The sequence below is a fragment of the Sapajus apella genome, unplaced genomic scaffold (assembly GCF_009761245.1).
Source record: "Sapajus apella isolate SASKATOON/1434 unplaced genomic scaffold, GSC_monkey_1.0 scaffold137, whole genome shotgun sequence".
NCBI classification, from domain to species: Eukaryota; Metazoa; Chordata; class Mammalia; order Primates; family Cebidae; genus Sapajus; species Sapajus apella.
In genome coordinates, this window is record NW_022437077.1 from 1,279,047 (window position 1) to 1,295,944 (window position 16,898).

General features: G+C 52.3%; 1 protein-coding gene and 1 long non-coding RNA gene across 5 annotated transcripts in view; one reads left to right on the forward strand and one right to left on the reverse strand.

Annotated features, from left to right (window-relative positions):
- The window catches only part of SLC12A5 (solute carrier family 12 member 5), a 38,794-nt gene that overhangs the window by 20,700 nt on the left and 1,196 nt on the right, over positions 1–16,898 (reverse strand). The window contains exons 1-6 of one of the 4 annotated variants that reach the window (XM_032263626.1): positions 10,436–10,706; positions 4,825–4,919; positions 4,339–4,470; positions 3,955–4,101; positions 3,078–3,132; positions 2,465–2,595 (exon numbers count right to left, since the gene is read on the reverse strand). In XM_032263626.1, the coding sequence (XP_032119517.1) occupies positions 2,465–2,595; positions 3,078–3,132; positions 3,955–4,101; positions 4,339–4,470; positions 4,825–4,919; positions 10,436–10,487 (612 nt within the window). In that variant the 5' untranslated portion in view covers positions 10,488–10,706. Of the gene's footprint in view, positions 1–2,464; positions 2,596–3,077; positions 3,133–3,954; positions 4,102–4,338; positions 4,471–4,824; positions 4,920–10,257; positions 10,334–10,435; positions 10,707–16,799; positions 16,838–16,898 lie in introns of those variants that run through there. The other 3 variants (XM_032263628.1, XM_032263627.1, XM_032263625.1) reach the window with 3 other exon arrangements.
- On the forward strand, positions 10,822–12,749 carry LOC116540227. Its single transcript, XR_004264352.1, has 2 exons — positions 10,822–11,447; positions 11,698–12,749. It is a non-coding gene; the product is annotated as an uncharacterized LOC116540227 (long non-coding RNA).

Here is a 16,898-nt window from a genome sequence, read left to right on the forward strand (position 1 = left end):
GGCCAAGGTGGGAGGATCACTTGCAGCCAGGCATTCAAGACCACCCTGGGCAATATAATGAGACCCCATCTCAAAAACAAATAAAAATACATTTTTTAAATGGCACTGCAAGGATGCTGGGGTGATTACTTCTGTCATTTTTGTTAATTATAATTCTTAATAATTATTTATCATTTTAATAATTTCTAATGGAATGGTGGAAATAAATGTTCATCACTAGAGGTTGGGTGAATAAATCGTGGTATCCCCACACAGTCTATGGAGCTATTTAAAAAGATGACATAGTTTTTTTTTTCTGAGATAGAGTTCACTCTTGTTGCCCAGGCTGGAGTGCAATGGTACAATCTCAGCTCACTGCAACCTCCACCTCCTGGGTTCAAGCAATTCTCCTGCTTCAGACTCCCAGGTAGCTGGGATTACAGGTGCCCACCACCATGCCTGGCTAGATTTGTATTTTTAGTAGACACAAGGTTTCACCATATCAGTCAGGCTGGTCTTGAACTCCTGACCTCAGGTGATACAACCGCCTCGGCCTCCCAAAGTACTGGGATTACAGGCATAAGTCACTGCCAGATGACATACATTTATATGGATTGACTTTAAAAGCTATCCATCATACATTAGGTAAACACAATCAGGTTTTTGAAAAAGAATATGTCTTATTATCTCATTTTTATAAACGTATGTGAAGAGATATACATATATTAGTACATGTCTATATGTGTTTTCATAGGTACATCAAAATGTTTTCAGTTTTCCTGAATCATAAAAAAATGTGGATAATCTATTCTCTGTGTACATCTGCATTTTCTAAAATTCTCATGCTAAATATTAGTGTTTACATTCTTCCAAGAGTTATTTTCACTGTAAATAATATATACCAAGAGAATATGAGTTGTTTAGGGAAACATTTATGATATAGAGTTATATTTTACATAGAAAACAATTCCATATAGAAAAACAAAAGCTAGAAGGCAATACACCAAAATGTTAGTGGTGATCTTCTTTGGGTGACTTATATCCTTCTTTACATTTTTTTATGACTTGGATATTTTCCCAATTTTCTGCAATGGGTAGAATTGTTTTTACAACAATTTTTCAAATATTTTAATTCTTAAAAGTAATGGAGGTCTATTATTCTCCCTCATCATTTGCCTCCTTAGGCCTTTCATGCCCCATCCATCCTCCCTGTCCTGCTCTCTTCCATCCTGCTGCAAAACTAATTGCTGTGGCACCTTCTCATTCTAGGTTTCCAAGGCAGTGTGGTATAATGGACAAGCACAGGCTCTGGAAGTCAGAAAGACCAAGGTTCATATTCCTTCCACTCATTCCTTAAACTCTGAGCCTTGCTCTCCTCATCTGTAAAATGGCCCCTTTTAGCCAGGCGCAGTGCCACATGCCTGTCATCCCAGCACTTTGGGAGGCCAAGGTGGGAGGATCACTTGAACTCAGGAGTTTGAGACCAGCCTGAGCAATACAGTGAGATCCCTATCTTTACAAAAACATACAAAAATGAGCTGGGCATAGTGGTGCATACCAGCTATTTGGGAGGCTGAAATGGGAGGATTATTTGAACCTGGGAGGTCAGGGCTACAGTGAGCCATGATTGCACCACTGTACTCCAGCCCAGGCAACAGAGTGAGATCCCGTCTCAAAAAACATAAAAGATAAAATAAAATGGCCACCTTTCACTCATGAGAGAGTCGTGAGGATAAAATAAAATGATATACTTCAAGCCTTGGGGCCTGCCTAGGCTTGGGACATGTCAGCTCCAATTCCTATCCACCAGGGAACCCTCATCAGCACCCATGCCCTACAGGAAGGGGAGGGGAGGAAGAACGCAGACCTAAGTCACCACTCCTGGCCTTCAAGCACTGCCCAGTAACCTGGTTTCTCTCCGGTCACTATTCCCAACAGATCTCTTCACACAGGTCCCTCCCCTGTTCTTCTCTTTTGCAATCCGGTAGCCATCAGCCATCTACCATTAACATCATGGAGTACCTATCACAGTCTGTGGCCCGCGGGAGGCAATCACACAATGGTAGCTGCTGCATTACATTACTGTTATTATTTCTGCCATATTTATCAACCTACCTCTGCCACCTACCTGAGAGTTGAGTGACCTTGAGCAAGTTATCTCACCTCTCTGAGCGTCTCATTTGTAAAATGGGCATCATAATACTTAAACCTCATAAGGATTCAAGAGAATGGCTGGAAAGCACTTGGAAGGATGCTGAGAGCTCAGTGGGTGCCTGATAAATGACAGCTGTGTATGTTACATAATTGTTGTATCTTGTCTCCCCAACTAGACTGTGAACTCTTTAGAAACAGAACCACATCTGACTTTGGCCTTACTGAACCACATCTCTGGCCTCACTGAATGGCCTGGCCTATAGGAGGTGTCCAGGGAGCACTGATTGACTGACAGCCCGGGGTCCCACACCTCCTCCTCAGCCCCTCTTACCAGCAGGATTTCGATGGTGCCCAGGATGTACATGGCCCCAGCAAAGGTAGTGCCCAGGTAGAAGCAGAGGCCCACAGCGCCCCCAAACTCCGGGCCCAGAGACCTGGAAATCATGTAGTAGGAGCCACCAGCTGCAGAGAGAATCTGGTATCAGTGAGAGGGTCGAGGCGCACTGGGCTGCCATAAGGGGTGAGGGGTGTTCAGTGACAGAGGCAGAAAGGGGGTTGCTCTGGGCCTCATAGGCTTACAGGCTACAACCCTAGAAAGGGGACTGGTTGGAGACCCAGGTAACCACTCTGCCTGGATTTTGCAGCACTAATTACCCTGTTGCTAATTACCCCTTTAAAGAGATCATGGCTCAGAAAATCGAATGGTGGAGAGGAGGCTCTCAGGCTGAGTGGCGGGAGGGCTGCTCTATTCGACACCAGCAACTGCCTCCTCCTCCTCCTCTGCCCCCAATAGGGCTGTCCCTACCTATCCCATAAACAGGTACAGCCCAGCCCCCTAGTCTATAATATTACCTCTTTTGGGTCCTGATGTCCTCCAAAACCCAGGGTACTATCCCTCCTTCCACCCAGCCATCCCCCGCCCCCACGAAGCCCCAGTTACCTACCAGGCACAACACCATTCGTTGCAATTGCACTCATCGAGATGGCCGTGAGCATCGTCTGTGAGGAAAAAGATCATCAGAGCAGTGGCTGGGGTGGGGACCGCAGTGGCCTGGGTTGGGGCCAAGACTTATACCCCATAAACACCAGCCAAACCCACAGGTTCTCTTCTACTGAGCTGCTCCCTGGGCCCGTTCCAACTTCTACTCCTGCCAAGTCCTTCTTCTTAAGAAAACCTCTTATTCACCATGTGAACGGAAGGAGCCCAAGCAAGCCACAGCATAAGAGAGCTCTGGAAATCCCAGCCTCGTCTCTGACCAGCTGCCTGACCTGAGACAACTCACTTCACTTCTCCAAGCCTCAGTTTCTCCATCTATGGAATAGGCATAACAGCTCCGACACTGGGTACCTCACATGCAAAGCTGTCTCAAGGTTATGTATGAGGACACATAAATGTGTCAAGAAGTACGCATTTGGTGAATATTTGATTTTTTAGAGAGAATGGGAAGAATTTGGTTACAATGCTGTTTGCGACACGTAATCTCATTTTTTGTGAGTCTGGACCTACCAAAATGTTAACTATTGTAAGATTACAGGTGAATTTTATTTTCTTCTCTACCCCTATCATTTTCATCAATGAAGCTGCATCACTTGTGTAATTACACACAGAGAGAGATCCAGGTGAAACCTGGTTAACAGCCATCAGGGACAAGGCTGTGAGATGCAGGAAGGACCAGTCAGACCTAATTTACTCTCAAAGATCATAAGCAGTGGTTCCTATAAAAAGCTCGGGTCTCATGCTTCCATCCTCCCACCTCCCACCCCCAGGCCTCTGCCAAGCCCCAGCTGTCAGGGGGTGGTGAGGGGAGGGGTGTCACTCACACAGGAGCAGCAGATGAACACCATGCAGAAGGACTCCATGATGCCTGCAATGCCCACCACCCAGGTGAGCCGCAGGAAGAGGATGACGCCAAAGATGTTCTGCAGGCACGGCAGGTACACGCCCATGAAGGTGCCCATGCGTGGGGCCTGCCAGGGAGGCCGGCGTCAGTCTCTGCAGCCCTCATCATTACCAACACCCCAGGAGTGCTCCTCCTCCATGTTCCTCCACCCCCACCTTCCTCTTCTCTCTATCCCCATCCCTTCATCCCTCTTCTTTCTGATTCGTATCCCCTTTCCCTCCCTCCATTCAAATCCATTTTCCTCCCCCATCCTTCCCCATCATCCATCTCTTTTCTTCCATTTCTTGTCCCCCGAAACCCTCACCTGCACCGGCTTCTTTTTTCCACCTTCATTGTTTTCTGCCTCTTCGTGTTCCCTACTTCCCTGGGGCAGGTTGGTGTAGTTGGCCAGGCCACTGAGCAAGGAGGACACCATAGGGCTGGTGTCCATCTCCTCCTATGGAGGGAGGGTGTCAGTGCTAGGAGGCTGAGAAAGCAGGTGGGGTGAGCTGGGGGGTGAGGAGGCAGAGGGAGAGATAGGGACGAGGAGCCTGAAACCATTTCGATTGGGATGAGGTGGGAAAGGAGGAGGAACAGGCAAGGAGAACAGGGATAAGAATGATAGGATAAGAAGAGGAGAGCGGGGAGCAGAGGGAGTAAAGCCCAGGAGGGAGAAGGAGGGATGGGGAGACTCAAGGAAGTTGGGCTTGAGGGAGGGGTGGAGAGAAGGGTACTGCCCCCTAGGGAGGGAGCAGCTGATGAATCAGGAAGATGAATTGTAGGTGGGGGCCCAACAGCCCTAGCAGCCCACCTCAAACAAGGCCATGTTCTTGCCATCATACTCCTTTCCCTTCTCTGTGTCGGTGCTGTTGATGAAGGGACTGCTTTCCTTGGGGTTGCCATCACCTGAGAAGGCAGAGGAGTCAGGGATCTGGCACCAATCAGCTGTTGTTTAACCACCTAGGCATAGACTCATGTGCCACGGTAGCCCTCTGAATCTCGGTTGCCCATTGGGAAAATGGGGCTAATACCAGCTTCCTTGCAGAGTTGTAGTTGACAGAATGTATAAAGAGCCTAATGCACTAGCTGGCATACACTGTGTATTTATGGATGTGTGATGCTTCCTTGCTCTTTGGGGTCCTATTCCATTTACCAGGGCACCCCAAGACTCTCCAGAGTTCCCTTCTTGACTATAGTCGGGCTTATACTGGTGTTTGGGATGGAATCATGTTCTTTGTCAGTAAGGAAGGTCTGCCTTCTGGGAGCACTACAGCCTCAAAGATGCTCTACTTCTTGAAGAAGTGACCCCCTCTGGCATCTCTTATGCGCTTTAGTCATCTTCATTCATGATGTGTTTACCAAGTGTCTACCATGTGCCAATACAGGTGTGATGAAGGCAGGGTAAAACACAGAAGACGCCATCCTTGCTCTCAGGAGACCAATCCAAGTGCAGTGAGACAAACCAGTAACCAGGAATTTCCAATCCATCATGGTAAATTCTATGACAGAAGATCAAGGGGCTGTGGGACACAGGAGAGGCACCCAGCCCAGCCTGGGAGGTCATGGGAGGCTTCCCAGAGGAAGTGACGTGTCCGCTGAGAACTGAAGAATGAGTAAGAGCTAGACTGGGAGGGAGGCAGGGCGGGTGTTCCAGGCAGACAGAACAGCAGAACAGCATGTTCAATGGCCCAGAGGTGAGAGCAAACAGAGTGGGTTAGAGGAGTGAAGTATTATCTGGCTGGAGTCTGTGGAAGGGGCAGTGAAAAGTGAAAAGGTGAGCCTGGAAATGGAAGTGTAGGCTGGGCCCTTAAGCATTTAGCAGGTCATGTTCAAGAATGTGGACCTTATCCAGAGGGCAATGGGGAGGCATTGAAGTGTTTCAGAAAAAAATTTTAAAAAGTGCCATGAATAAATCCATGTTTTAGAGCCATCATTCAAGGTTTTAGGTGAAGAAAACAAAGTACAGTGGTTAGAGACTTTCAGTAAACCAGGTTAGGGCTGATGATGTCCCTGACCAGAGCAATGTAGAGCAATAGACAGAATTACTGGCATATTTCAATGCCAGATGTTTGGGGAGGGGGAGAGGAAGAATCCAGGATAACGCCTGGGGTTTCTAGCATGGGTGAATGGTTGGATGATGGTGCTATTTAATAAATGGGAAGACTAGAAGAGGAGGAGTTTGGAGGTGGAGAAGATGCTGAATTTAGCTGAGGGTGAGGCACTGTAGGGCACTCAAGTGGATACATCCGGAAGCCACCTGGATATACGAATCAGGATACATGCAGCAAAGAGGCTGGCCAGGAGAAAGAGGTGGGGGTAAGCCATGTAAATATGTGTAGGATGCATGTGAAGCCATGCACCTGGATGAGATCACTCGAGGAGAAAGTATCTTGGGCACCAGGGGGAAGATCCCTTCCGAAAGATATAAGAGGCCCCAAAGGTACATTTCCTTGGCTTCAGCCATGACCCTTCTTCAATTCCAGGGCTGAGTTCCAGCAGTTGACATCTCTCTGGACACTGGAGAAACTCCCCACTGACCAAATTCCAAGTAAAATTGAGGGCCTACATACCTTGATTCTCCTGTCCCCTCAACAGCTGACATCCCTTTCTCCCCATCTCCATTCATCTGCATCTTCCTGGTCCTCATCTCTACCTTCTGGAAACCTTCCTCAATCACCCAGCGAGAGCATGCCCTGTCTCTGTTATAAAACCAATCTCTTCCTGACTAAAAATTGGACCAGGAGGACTGATGCCTCACCTGCTCCAAGGAAACCCACCACCAAGTCTTCTGCCACCACCTCCACCTCATCCATCAAGGCAGAAACTCCTGGTTGCCAAATAGGGGACGTCAGCTCTTTCTTCTCCCATATGTGAGTTCCTGGGAATAACAGACCCATCCTCCCAGTGGGAGCCCAGCGTGTAATAGGTGGTCAGGAAAAAGTATTTGGGACTAAATTATCCGGGGCTCCCCTCTGTACCCCAGGATCTCAGAATAACTCTCTGGGACCAGAGAACAGGAGAAACAAGGACGAAGTAGATTCCCGCTCCTGTTAAAATGCTGCCTCCTGTTCTCAGCACACCATGGTGTGGACTAGAGAAGTTAAGGGGACCTGAGGCGAGAGGAAGTTTCCTAACGGTTAAGAAAGGGGGCTGGAGTTATGGAAACAGACATTCCAGTCCCAGCTTCACTGGCTGTGTCGTCACTTTCAGCAAGTCACAAACTCTCTACGCCTCAGTTTCCTCCTTTGCAAAAGCATACTAACCAAGCTTAACTCATAGGGCCGTTGCGGGGATTAAATTAAATCATGCATTTTAGGTGTGCCAGCCACGAGTGTGGCTATTGGTGCTACTATTGCAATTGCGATTATTATTAACATACTTGGTGCCTCCCCAGCCTGGGCTCCCCATCCCATACGGCACCTCCAGCCATAAGATTTAGGGGTCCTGTCTCCTATGGAGCTGGGTCCCTTTCCCCCCAGCGTTCCCTCTTAGGGCCAGGACGAGACCAGAAAACCCCTCCCCTCTGCCTTTCACGCCCCCTCCCAAGCGCCTCCTCCTTCGCAGGGGCGGGTGGCACTCAGGGGACGGGAATGGGGGCGTCCGGGCCGAGACCCTGCAACTAGGTGGCCCGGCGCCGGTCTCCATGGCGACCGCGCAGGCCGAGAGCGCAGCGCCGAGCCTAGCGGGCCGCGCGCCCGCAGCCGCTTATGTAACGCGGCGCGCAGCGCAGAGCCAGACTCCAGGCCGGATCCGGGCCAGGAGATGAGGGCAAAGGAGAGGGCGGCTAGGTAGGCTCATCCTGGGTCCCGCCTTTCCACTAGCTGCCTGGGCGGGACGCCAGGCTCCCAGGACTTGTCAGCCAAGGCTGATTTCGTCCGCTCCGTGGAACGCCATGAGCACTCGTTGAGGGGGATGGGGAATGAGCTTCCGAGTTCTCAAAGAACCAGAACAGCTAAGGGGAAACTCGCCCTGATTCCCCAGAGCCAAGAGTAAGGGTGATGCAGGAGCGCCGAGCGGCGCACTCCAGAGGCAGGGCCAGACTGAGACTGAGCCCTCCCCACCCCCGCCCCCTGGGAGCTCTCAACCCGAATCGGCTTTCAATTAAGCTGCGGCGGCCAGAGCTCCCGGGGAGGAAACAGGCGAGCGGCGCAGGCTAAGAAGCCTCCCCGGAGCCTGGGGCTGGGCCTGGGGGAATCCCTAGGCCAGCTCCAAGAGGGAGAAGGGGTGTCAGACCCCAAGGGGAAAGGAGACCGGGACACATCCCTGGGTTCTTCTTTAGTCCAGAAGTGCCCACTTACTTGGGCCATTCCCACTTGCCAGCGAGGTCAGCAACCAGTTCCTTCCCGTACATCCCCAAGAATCTAGAATCAGAGATGTCAGGGGCTCTTGGCCTGATGGTCCTCCCTCAAGTCCATAAGGTCCTTAGCACCTCTTACCACCATCTCCAGGCACCACTGGAGGGTGGGGGTGTGGGGTGGGGATCTTCTCTCTCTGGGACCCAGAGCACCTGACCCAGGTTCTGGCCACTGGCGTTCCAGGTCCTGGACCCTATGTATAGAAAGAAGGTCTCCAAATGGGTCCGCTGCACTCAGTGTCTAGAAACTAACAGAGAGGGGATAGAACTGAAGCGAGTTCCCAGTTCAACTCTTGCCTCATACAAACTGATGCCTCTTTTCTAGGCCTCCTAAGACCCCATGGAAACCCCAAGGCCTGGTGAAACCTTAGCAGAGAAAGCGGGTGCTGGGGTACAGGACCATACCCGGTGTCTGAGGGAACAGAGAGATGCTCTCTCATCTGAGTCCCCCTTTCAAAGTGGAGGCATCTGAAGGGGATCCCAGATGGAAAGATCCGCGTCAGGATGCCTGGCGCTGCCGCAGGCTCAACTTTGCCAAACCCCCTCCCCCTCCAGCCAGAAGCCCGCGGGGGAGGGGGCGGATGCTGGATGAGGTGATCCCAGGGTCACTGGGGAGGTGGATAAGCTGGCCAGCTAGGAGTTCTGGCACCTGTATGCCACTCAGCCCCCAAGAGAAATTAGGAGTTACGGGGGGTGGGAGGTCAGACAAAGGATAGGGACCCTGGTGTCCCCAGCTTTTCCAAGTGGCCACTGGCCCTGATTGAGATTCAGTATCCAGGATCAGGAGGACCTCAGAGTCAAGGTTGCCAATCCCTAGAACACCCTGCTCTTTCAGCCCTAGGGACCATCCCCCAGAGGGATCTGCAGGAGTCGGCTCATAGGGTCAAGCAGTGCCCAGGGGAACGTTTGAAGGCGCTGAGCGCAGACAGCAGGAGCAGGAGGCACGCTAGTGCGCAGGGGACGCAGCGCCTCTGGAGAGCGGGGGGTGGGGGCGGCTGACAGCCGTGATGGATGGCTGAGACCGCTGGGGGGCGGCGGGGGACCTGAGAGCCTGAGGGGGTGGCTGGCCCCAAGACCTCGGAGCAAGGAAACCGCGGAGGAGGGCGGGGGAGAGCGGGAGCAGCAAAAGGACTTGTACCAAGCCCCTCCGCTCCTTGCGAGTCTCCGCACCCACCGCAGCGCGTCCGCAGTGTCCGCGCCGCGGCGCTGAGGATTCAGCCGCTGGGACCCCATTTCTGAGGCCTCACTGGGGGAGCTAGCAGAGCTAACTGAAAAGAATCCCCCCGCTACACTGGACCGCCCCAGAGAACTGAGAGGAGGGGGAAAGAGGGAAGAAAAGAGGGTGATCTTCCTTCCTGTCCTAAAGAGGAACCCACGGGAAAGCGAGAGAGAGAGGGGGAGATTCTGCAAAGTAGAACTGAAAATCAATGGAGGAGGTATGCTTCAGTCAGAGGTCGGACCTTGGGAAGCCTTGGGGGAGGGGTCCCAGATTGCACCAAGGGTTCCCTTAAGGAGACACCGCAGCCCGGACGGGGGTTGTCATGTAGCCCCAACCCCTTATACACACACACACACACACACACACACACACACACACAGCCACCTCTTCCCCCATCTTCCAGATGGAAGTCTTAGAACCAGGGACTGCAGCAGACTGCGCCCCCCGGCACCACCGGTGCCCGCTCTGCGCCAGGACGCCGGGGTCCCCTGTCGGGGAAAGGAATCCTCCTCCCGCCGTCGAGCTCCATGTCAGCCCATTCTAGCTCTTCTATCCCCTTCCCACCACCTCCCTCTGTTTAGCTAACCCAAGTCGGCCCGAAGCCGTGGACAGCGACAATCCCCCCCGCCCCGGCCCCCAGCTCTGCACCCGGGCGCGGCGCATTCCAGCACCTTGGACAGCGGCCGGAGCATTCCAATGGAGCTGGACTCCAGGCTTCTGCCGGCGCCCACTGCCTGGGTCAGTCCCACCCTCCTCTCTGAAGGAGGTGGCCCCCGCTCCGCCTCTAGCCCCAGAGCTGCCTCCTTTCCTCGCTGCCCCCTCCCCCGCCGCCCCCGGACCACAGCTTACCCGGGTTTGCTCCCCCATCGCCGTCTTCGCAGTCCGTCAGGTTGTTTAGCATGGTGGCGGCGCGGCCCCTGGTCCGGGGATGGCTGCGCCGCCTCGCCTGCGCCCCTCTGCCTGCCTTCGCCGCTCTCTCGTTCGCTCTAGCTCGCTCTCGCTCTCGCTCTCCGCTCCACGGAGGAAGAAGCTGCAGTGCCCGCCCGCCCGGCGCACACACACTCGCACACGGACACACGCTCACACCCGCGCGCGCCCCCTCTCAGCAGCGGCGCTGCTCACCTCATCCCGTATGCAGGAGGCGTGAGCCACTGGCGGGGTTTTGGGGGGGAGAGCGGGAGGGAGGGAGAAGAGACGATGAGGGGCGGGCAGAGCGCGACTGGTGGCCCCCTTGCACGAAAACTGGGGGATTGCGTGGGTGGGATGAAGGGGGTGCTTCAGGGGACAGGGCCTCGCCTCCCTTGAGCAGACGCAGCTCCCCCCCACCCACTCTCCGGGCGGGGCGCGGCACGTGGGCAGGTGCCATCCCGCGCCCTAAAAATAACGGCAGGGAACTAGGTCGCGGCCGCGGGGAGGCGGCCCCGCAGCGGCTGCCCGACCAGGGGTCTGGAGTAGCCCCCAGGGGGAAGATAAAGGGCACTGAAGTGGCCATGGAGGTGCGCCATGGAATATGAGGCCCTTGGGAAGCCTCTCTGCAAGACTGGAGAGGCCAACCCCGAAGTGGGGGAGGAGAGCCAAACCCTCTTTCATACCACTGTTCAAGAGATTGGAGCTGGAGGCATGTAGAGCCCAGGGCCCATAACTAAAGCAATGTGCTACCCCCAGGGGCATTCAGGTCACTGGGCTGACTGTCTGGCCCAACCTGTCTTAAAATGGAGGGCGTTAGCGCCTGAGGAGTTACAAGGAACTCTCTCACTGTGCTTAGACTGACAGGAGTCCCAGCATCCCACTCCCAAGACACATCCCTGGAGCCCACAGCCAGGGACCTTCTGACTGCAGACTAATCTAGGGATAAGACCTGGTAAAGAGAAGAGGCAGCAGTGAGGTTCCAGGGAGCACTGACTTTCCACCAGAGATGGTGCAGCCTCTAGGGAGGACAGGCCGGTCCCGAGGCTGGCCAGGACAGAGTGGGGGAGGGGGGAATGAGGCCGCCTGTCGGTTTGAGACCAGATTTTCTCCTGGGGCAGAAGTGTCTAATCCCCTAATCCAGGATTGCTTTCTGAGGCTTCCAGAGCCTACATGCTCTCTGTCCTCCTCCCCCCTCCCCTGAGGCCAATCCCCCAAAAGCTTGATCATCCTGGGACCCCTCAGCACCCCCAGGGCCCAGGTTTGAGCCAGTGGTGCAGATGTCTCAGGAATTGGCATCAGAGGTTTGCAAGCTTTCAGCCTCTGGAAGATCTAAACATCTGAGGGTGGGAGTTAATCGGGGTAAACAATTTTCAGACTCGCACTGGCTCTCTCACTGATTCTCTAAATTCCAGAAGAGTTCTAGGGTTGGGAAAGGATCAGTCATTGAATCTTACACACAGCTTTCATTTCACAGATGAAAAAACTAAGGCCCATAGAGGGAAAATGACTGCCTGTGGACATAACACCAGTGAATGGCAGAATTTTGTCTAGCATCCTGTTTGCCTCACTTCAGTTTAGGACTCGTGTCATCAATAGAACTTATAAAATCTGTCTTGCCTCCATAAAAGAGACAAGGGTGCAGTCATATCCAAGCCCCTCAGCAGCTGCTGATCATTAGCTCCTGAAAAAAAGAAAAGAAACAGGAACTAGGTCTGAGATGCGCTTTCTTCCTTTTCTTGTGCTCAGGCTTCAAAATTGCAGGGCTAGAATGGACTCTTGGCTTGCAACTGAAAGGGAAGCCTCCAGAAAACATGCAACGATCCTAAAGAGCCATTCGTATACCTGGAGACCAAGATATAGGACAGCACTTTTTCAGAACCATGGACAGGGCCCAAGGCTCAGCTTTACTTGTATTGATAAAATTTGTCAGTGGCTTCAGTTTGGGTCAACCGTGGAGTCTTCAGCAACTGATTCAAAGATGCCTCTGAGGGACCTACCGACCAAGTATTGCTGCCACTTGGTTTTTCGGATACCCAAAGGACCCTAAAGGGTGAAGAGTTAGCTATTCAGACAAGTTGTGGGCATGGGTATTCTTGGCACTCCCAAAAAGAAAACCACCAAAAGGGTAAGATGAGTTTGGTGACAGAGGTTAAAAGAATAGCAGATGAGAAGGCCAGTGCTCAAAAATTTTTAAGCATTCCACTACACCTACACACACACACACACACACACACACACACACACACCCCAGCAGCAACAGCAGCAGCAGCAGCACTGTGGTCTACTACTCTGCAGAGATGCATAACATAGTAAAACACGTTTAGCATGTTTTTCTGAGAAGTGCTGTGGAATGAAGAAGTTGCTGAGGTTTTTCAGCAATCCCAAGTCTGCGTGTTCCCCTGGGGTTATTTTCCATCATTTGTGGTCCAGCTTTGGCCACTCAGGGTCTGGGTCCATACATGAAGATTCTAGGGAATATAGGTGAAGGCAGTAGTGATTCCACTTCTCCTGGGTAACCCATCTGTCCACCTTCACTAGAGTTCCCATCTCAAGGGCCATCTGAGATTCAAAAGATAGTGATTCTATCGTATCCTCTGCCCCCAAATTCTCTGTATATCCCTGGGCAAAATTGGACTTCTCTCTGTGGGCCTCAGTATCCCGTCTGTAAAAGTGACTTAGGTTGCATAATCCATGGCACTTCTTCCTGCTCTGAAAACTCTTAGTGCTCTCTCTACTAATCTCAGACCAAAGCCACATATCCCTTCCTGAGGGGGCCATACCAAGTGAACAGACAGTCCCAAGGGGAGACCCCAGTCCCTCCATTGACACCTCTCAGGAAGACTGTGCCCTATTCTGGCCTCCAGCCAGCTCTCTGTGGTGAGGTTTAGAAACACATGGCAGGAATCTGCTACACTGCCAGCCTGGCACTGGACAGGAAAAGGCGACCTGCAACCCAGAACCCCAGGAATCTGGCTGCCAGAACAGCATCCCCTCCCCACCAAGAACCCTGGGGAGATCTGGGGCTAGGGAAACCCTCTCATTAAAGCAGCACAAGATGCAGAGCTAGGGAGGGTCCTATTTCTAAACTCTGAGTTTCTCAAACTCATATCCCCTCCCACCATATGTCTCAGAGAGAAAAAAGCTCAGAGAAGCTGCCTCCTGAGTGTCAGGATTTGGGAACTGGAAGAGACATTATAAATTATTTTTTTCCATTCTCCACATATTGTGAAATTGGAGTCTGAAAATGGAAAGGTTCACATTTTCTTCATGTGGTGAACTTGTAACAGGCTGGGGACTAGAATTCAGTCCCCTGACCTCCTGCCCAGGACTCCATCCACTGAACCAGAATTAGGGGCTGTCTGGAGGAAGCTAGAGCCACTGGACTGGGTCCTCTTTTCACAGGAGGCAGGCATAGCATTCCCCCTTATGGCTCAATCCCTCTCCCTCTGCATCTCCACTGCCTTATCCCCGCAACCTAACCCACCCACCCCTGGCTGTGGCCTCATAGGCCCAAGGCCCTGAATGCCCTCCTTCACTCTTCTTCTCACCCACCCGCATGCTCCATCCTTGGACCCAAAACCTTAGCAGTGAATTGATGAGTCCAGTGCAAAGCACACCCCACACACACAGGGCTCACTGCGGAGCACGTCAACCACCACCGTCTCCGTGGCAACCGGGGGTTTAATTAACAGGCTGCAGCCCCATCACCATAGCAACAGCACCCCAACAGCCCCTCATTCCCCTGCAGAGTCAGCCCATCTTCCCTCTTTCCCAATCCGGACCCCTTTCTCACTGCACCCACCCCCCACCCCCACCCCACCTGGAGAACTGAGGCCTAAAGATCGCTCTGGTTCATTGAGAAGAGGGGAGGGGAGAGGACGGGGATGATAGAGAGAGAAAGAGAGAGCAGCCTGTCACCATGGCAACTGCAGCCCCGTTCATAACCAGTTTGTTGCCATGGAGATTCCTGGGGCTCACCTTGGGCTGAGGTACTGGGCAGTGTGGTTCTGAGTTCTGGCTTGGGGATGGGATGACTGGAGAGCTCCAGATCCGATATATATACCAACAACAGCATTATTCTTCCCAATTTACAGATGGAGAGAGTGAAACATGAGGTTAGGGTCCAGAGGAGGCAGAGAGCTTCATCCTTTCAAATCGTCACAAAATCTTAGCATTTTTATGGCTAGAAGAACCCTTAGATAGCTTCCTGTTCAACTCCTTTATTCTACAGATGGGTATATTGAGGCTCAGAGAGGGGAAGCAGTGTGCCCAAGGTCACACAACAGAGTCTGAGCTGGGACACAGATGGGCTATATTGTGGTCTAGCTCCATCCTCCCAGCATAAGTTAGCTCCCTCCCTCTCCATGGGGAAATAACCCAACTCCTGTTAGTCTTACAAGGCCCAGGGCTCTTTTTAGGGCCCTGACTCCCTGAGAAACTGAGGCACAGTGGGGGATCAGGTAAAGGAATAGGGGAGCATCTCAGAGTTGTAACAACTGTCATCAGGTCTACTTCTGTTCATCCAGGTCACCATCAATCAATCTCCCATGACCCAGGTGAAGCAAGTGAGGTGTGTGGCTCACAATCCAGGGTTAGTGCTGGATTTGAGGCTCGGCCTCGCCTTGCTTCTTTAACTCCCTGCAAGTCATGTTCTCACCTATAGCTCATCCTCTGGCAGCAGAAAGCACCCCAACTGGCAAACCCTGCTCCTTTGGCCCAGAATAAAAGATAATCTCCCTCCCTCTCTCTCTCTCTCTCTCTCTCTCTCTCTCTCTCTCTTTCACACACACACACACACACACACACACACCATCTCCCCCCTAACCTTTCCAAATCATAGATGTGTTGCCATCCCTCCCTTTGGGTGAGGACAAGAGGTGGGAAGAGAATCTATCAGGCCAGAGGGCTGATACGAGAACAGCTGTGGGAAAGATACCACCAGATGCTGGGTTCCCCTGAGGAGACCTTGTCTACTTCCCCATGCGGTGATCTACCAAAGAGGAGGTGCTTGAGGCTGTTTCAGCCTTAAAAGGTTAAAAGTCACACAAATCATTGTCCAGATGGAACTTCCAATACACTCCTGCACACAGGTACCCACCTCTCAGATAGACGCAGAAATGCACACATCAGCACACTCTTCAACATGCTGCCAATACAGTGACAAATAAAAGAACTGAGTGAGTCACTGACCACCCCACAGGTCATCAGAACCAATGGGGGATGCTCCTCCCACAAGACACACACACACAGCTCCTGCCATAGCACATAGCATTCCAGGCTCACACATACCTGCACACGCAAAGCCTGGGGGCTGTGTTTCACTTCAACTGTGCAGGAGCCCGAGAGTGTGAATGGGAAAACAGCAATCACCTTGGGACATGAGAGAGGGCCGTCTTATTCCTAAGCCAGGGGATGGGGAGTGAGAGAAGAGAAGGCAGGGGTAGAGAAGCAGGATCCCACAGCCACCCTCCTCTCCTCTGATGAGCATTATGCACCTACCAATTGTCAGGCCCTGGGTCTGGAACTCAGAACACAAAGAAAAAGGAGATGGTCCCTGTCCTTGAGATGTTCCGATGGAGGATAGCCATAAGTAAAGAAAATGACTGCCATCCCCTGGGACGTGTGCACTAATGGTGCAGTGGGTGGGTCGAAGAGGAAACTGAAAACAGTTTTTGGAAAAGGTTAAATGAGCTATAACTTACAAAATGAGTAGGAGTTTTCCTGGATGATGGAGGTGGGAGAATGAATGTGGACAAGAACACCAGAAGTAAATGAGGAAAGAGAATGACAGACTTAGGGATTTGGCCTTTATTTTGCAAGTGATGGAGAGCTTTTGTGGAGGAGGGCTAGGGCAGGACTGGAGGCAGGGAGGCCAGTGGAGAGGATGTGGTCATGGCCACGTGAGGCTTAGAGCAGGGTGTTGATGACAGAGGGGGACCGATGCTGCCAGATTCAGGGTAAGTTTCAGAGATGAATGGCCAAGACGTGAGGACCAGTTGATTTGCTGGAAAGAGAAAAGGAAGGGTTGAGAATGGCTCCATAATTTCTGACTTTCAGATCTGGGAGGCGGGTAAGGTCATTCATGAAAATGAGTAAAGAGATGGATTATGAGAAAGATGAAGAGTAGCAGGAGCCCAAGAAATCCAGGTGGCCACAACCAGGAGGCGTTCGGTTCACGAGACTGAGCCCTTCGGAATTCTAGGCCTCAATTTGGTCATCTGTACAATGAGGAGGTTCGCCAGATAACCCCCTAAGGGCTACTCTAGGGGTTTCGGCTCTTGGGTTAGCTTCGGGGCGAGCTCACCTGCGGCTCGGCAGCGACCCCTGGCGGCTTGGGGAGGCTCCTCCTCCTCCTCCTCCTCCTCCTCCTCCTCCCCTTGCTGGGGCCACTACAAGCCGATTC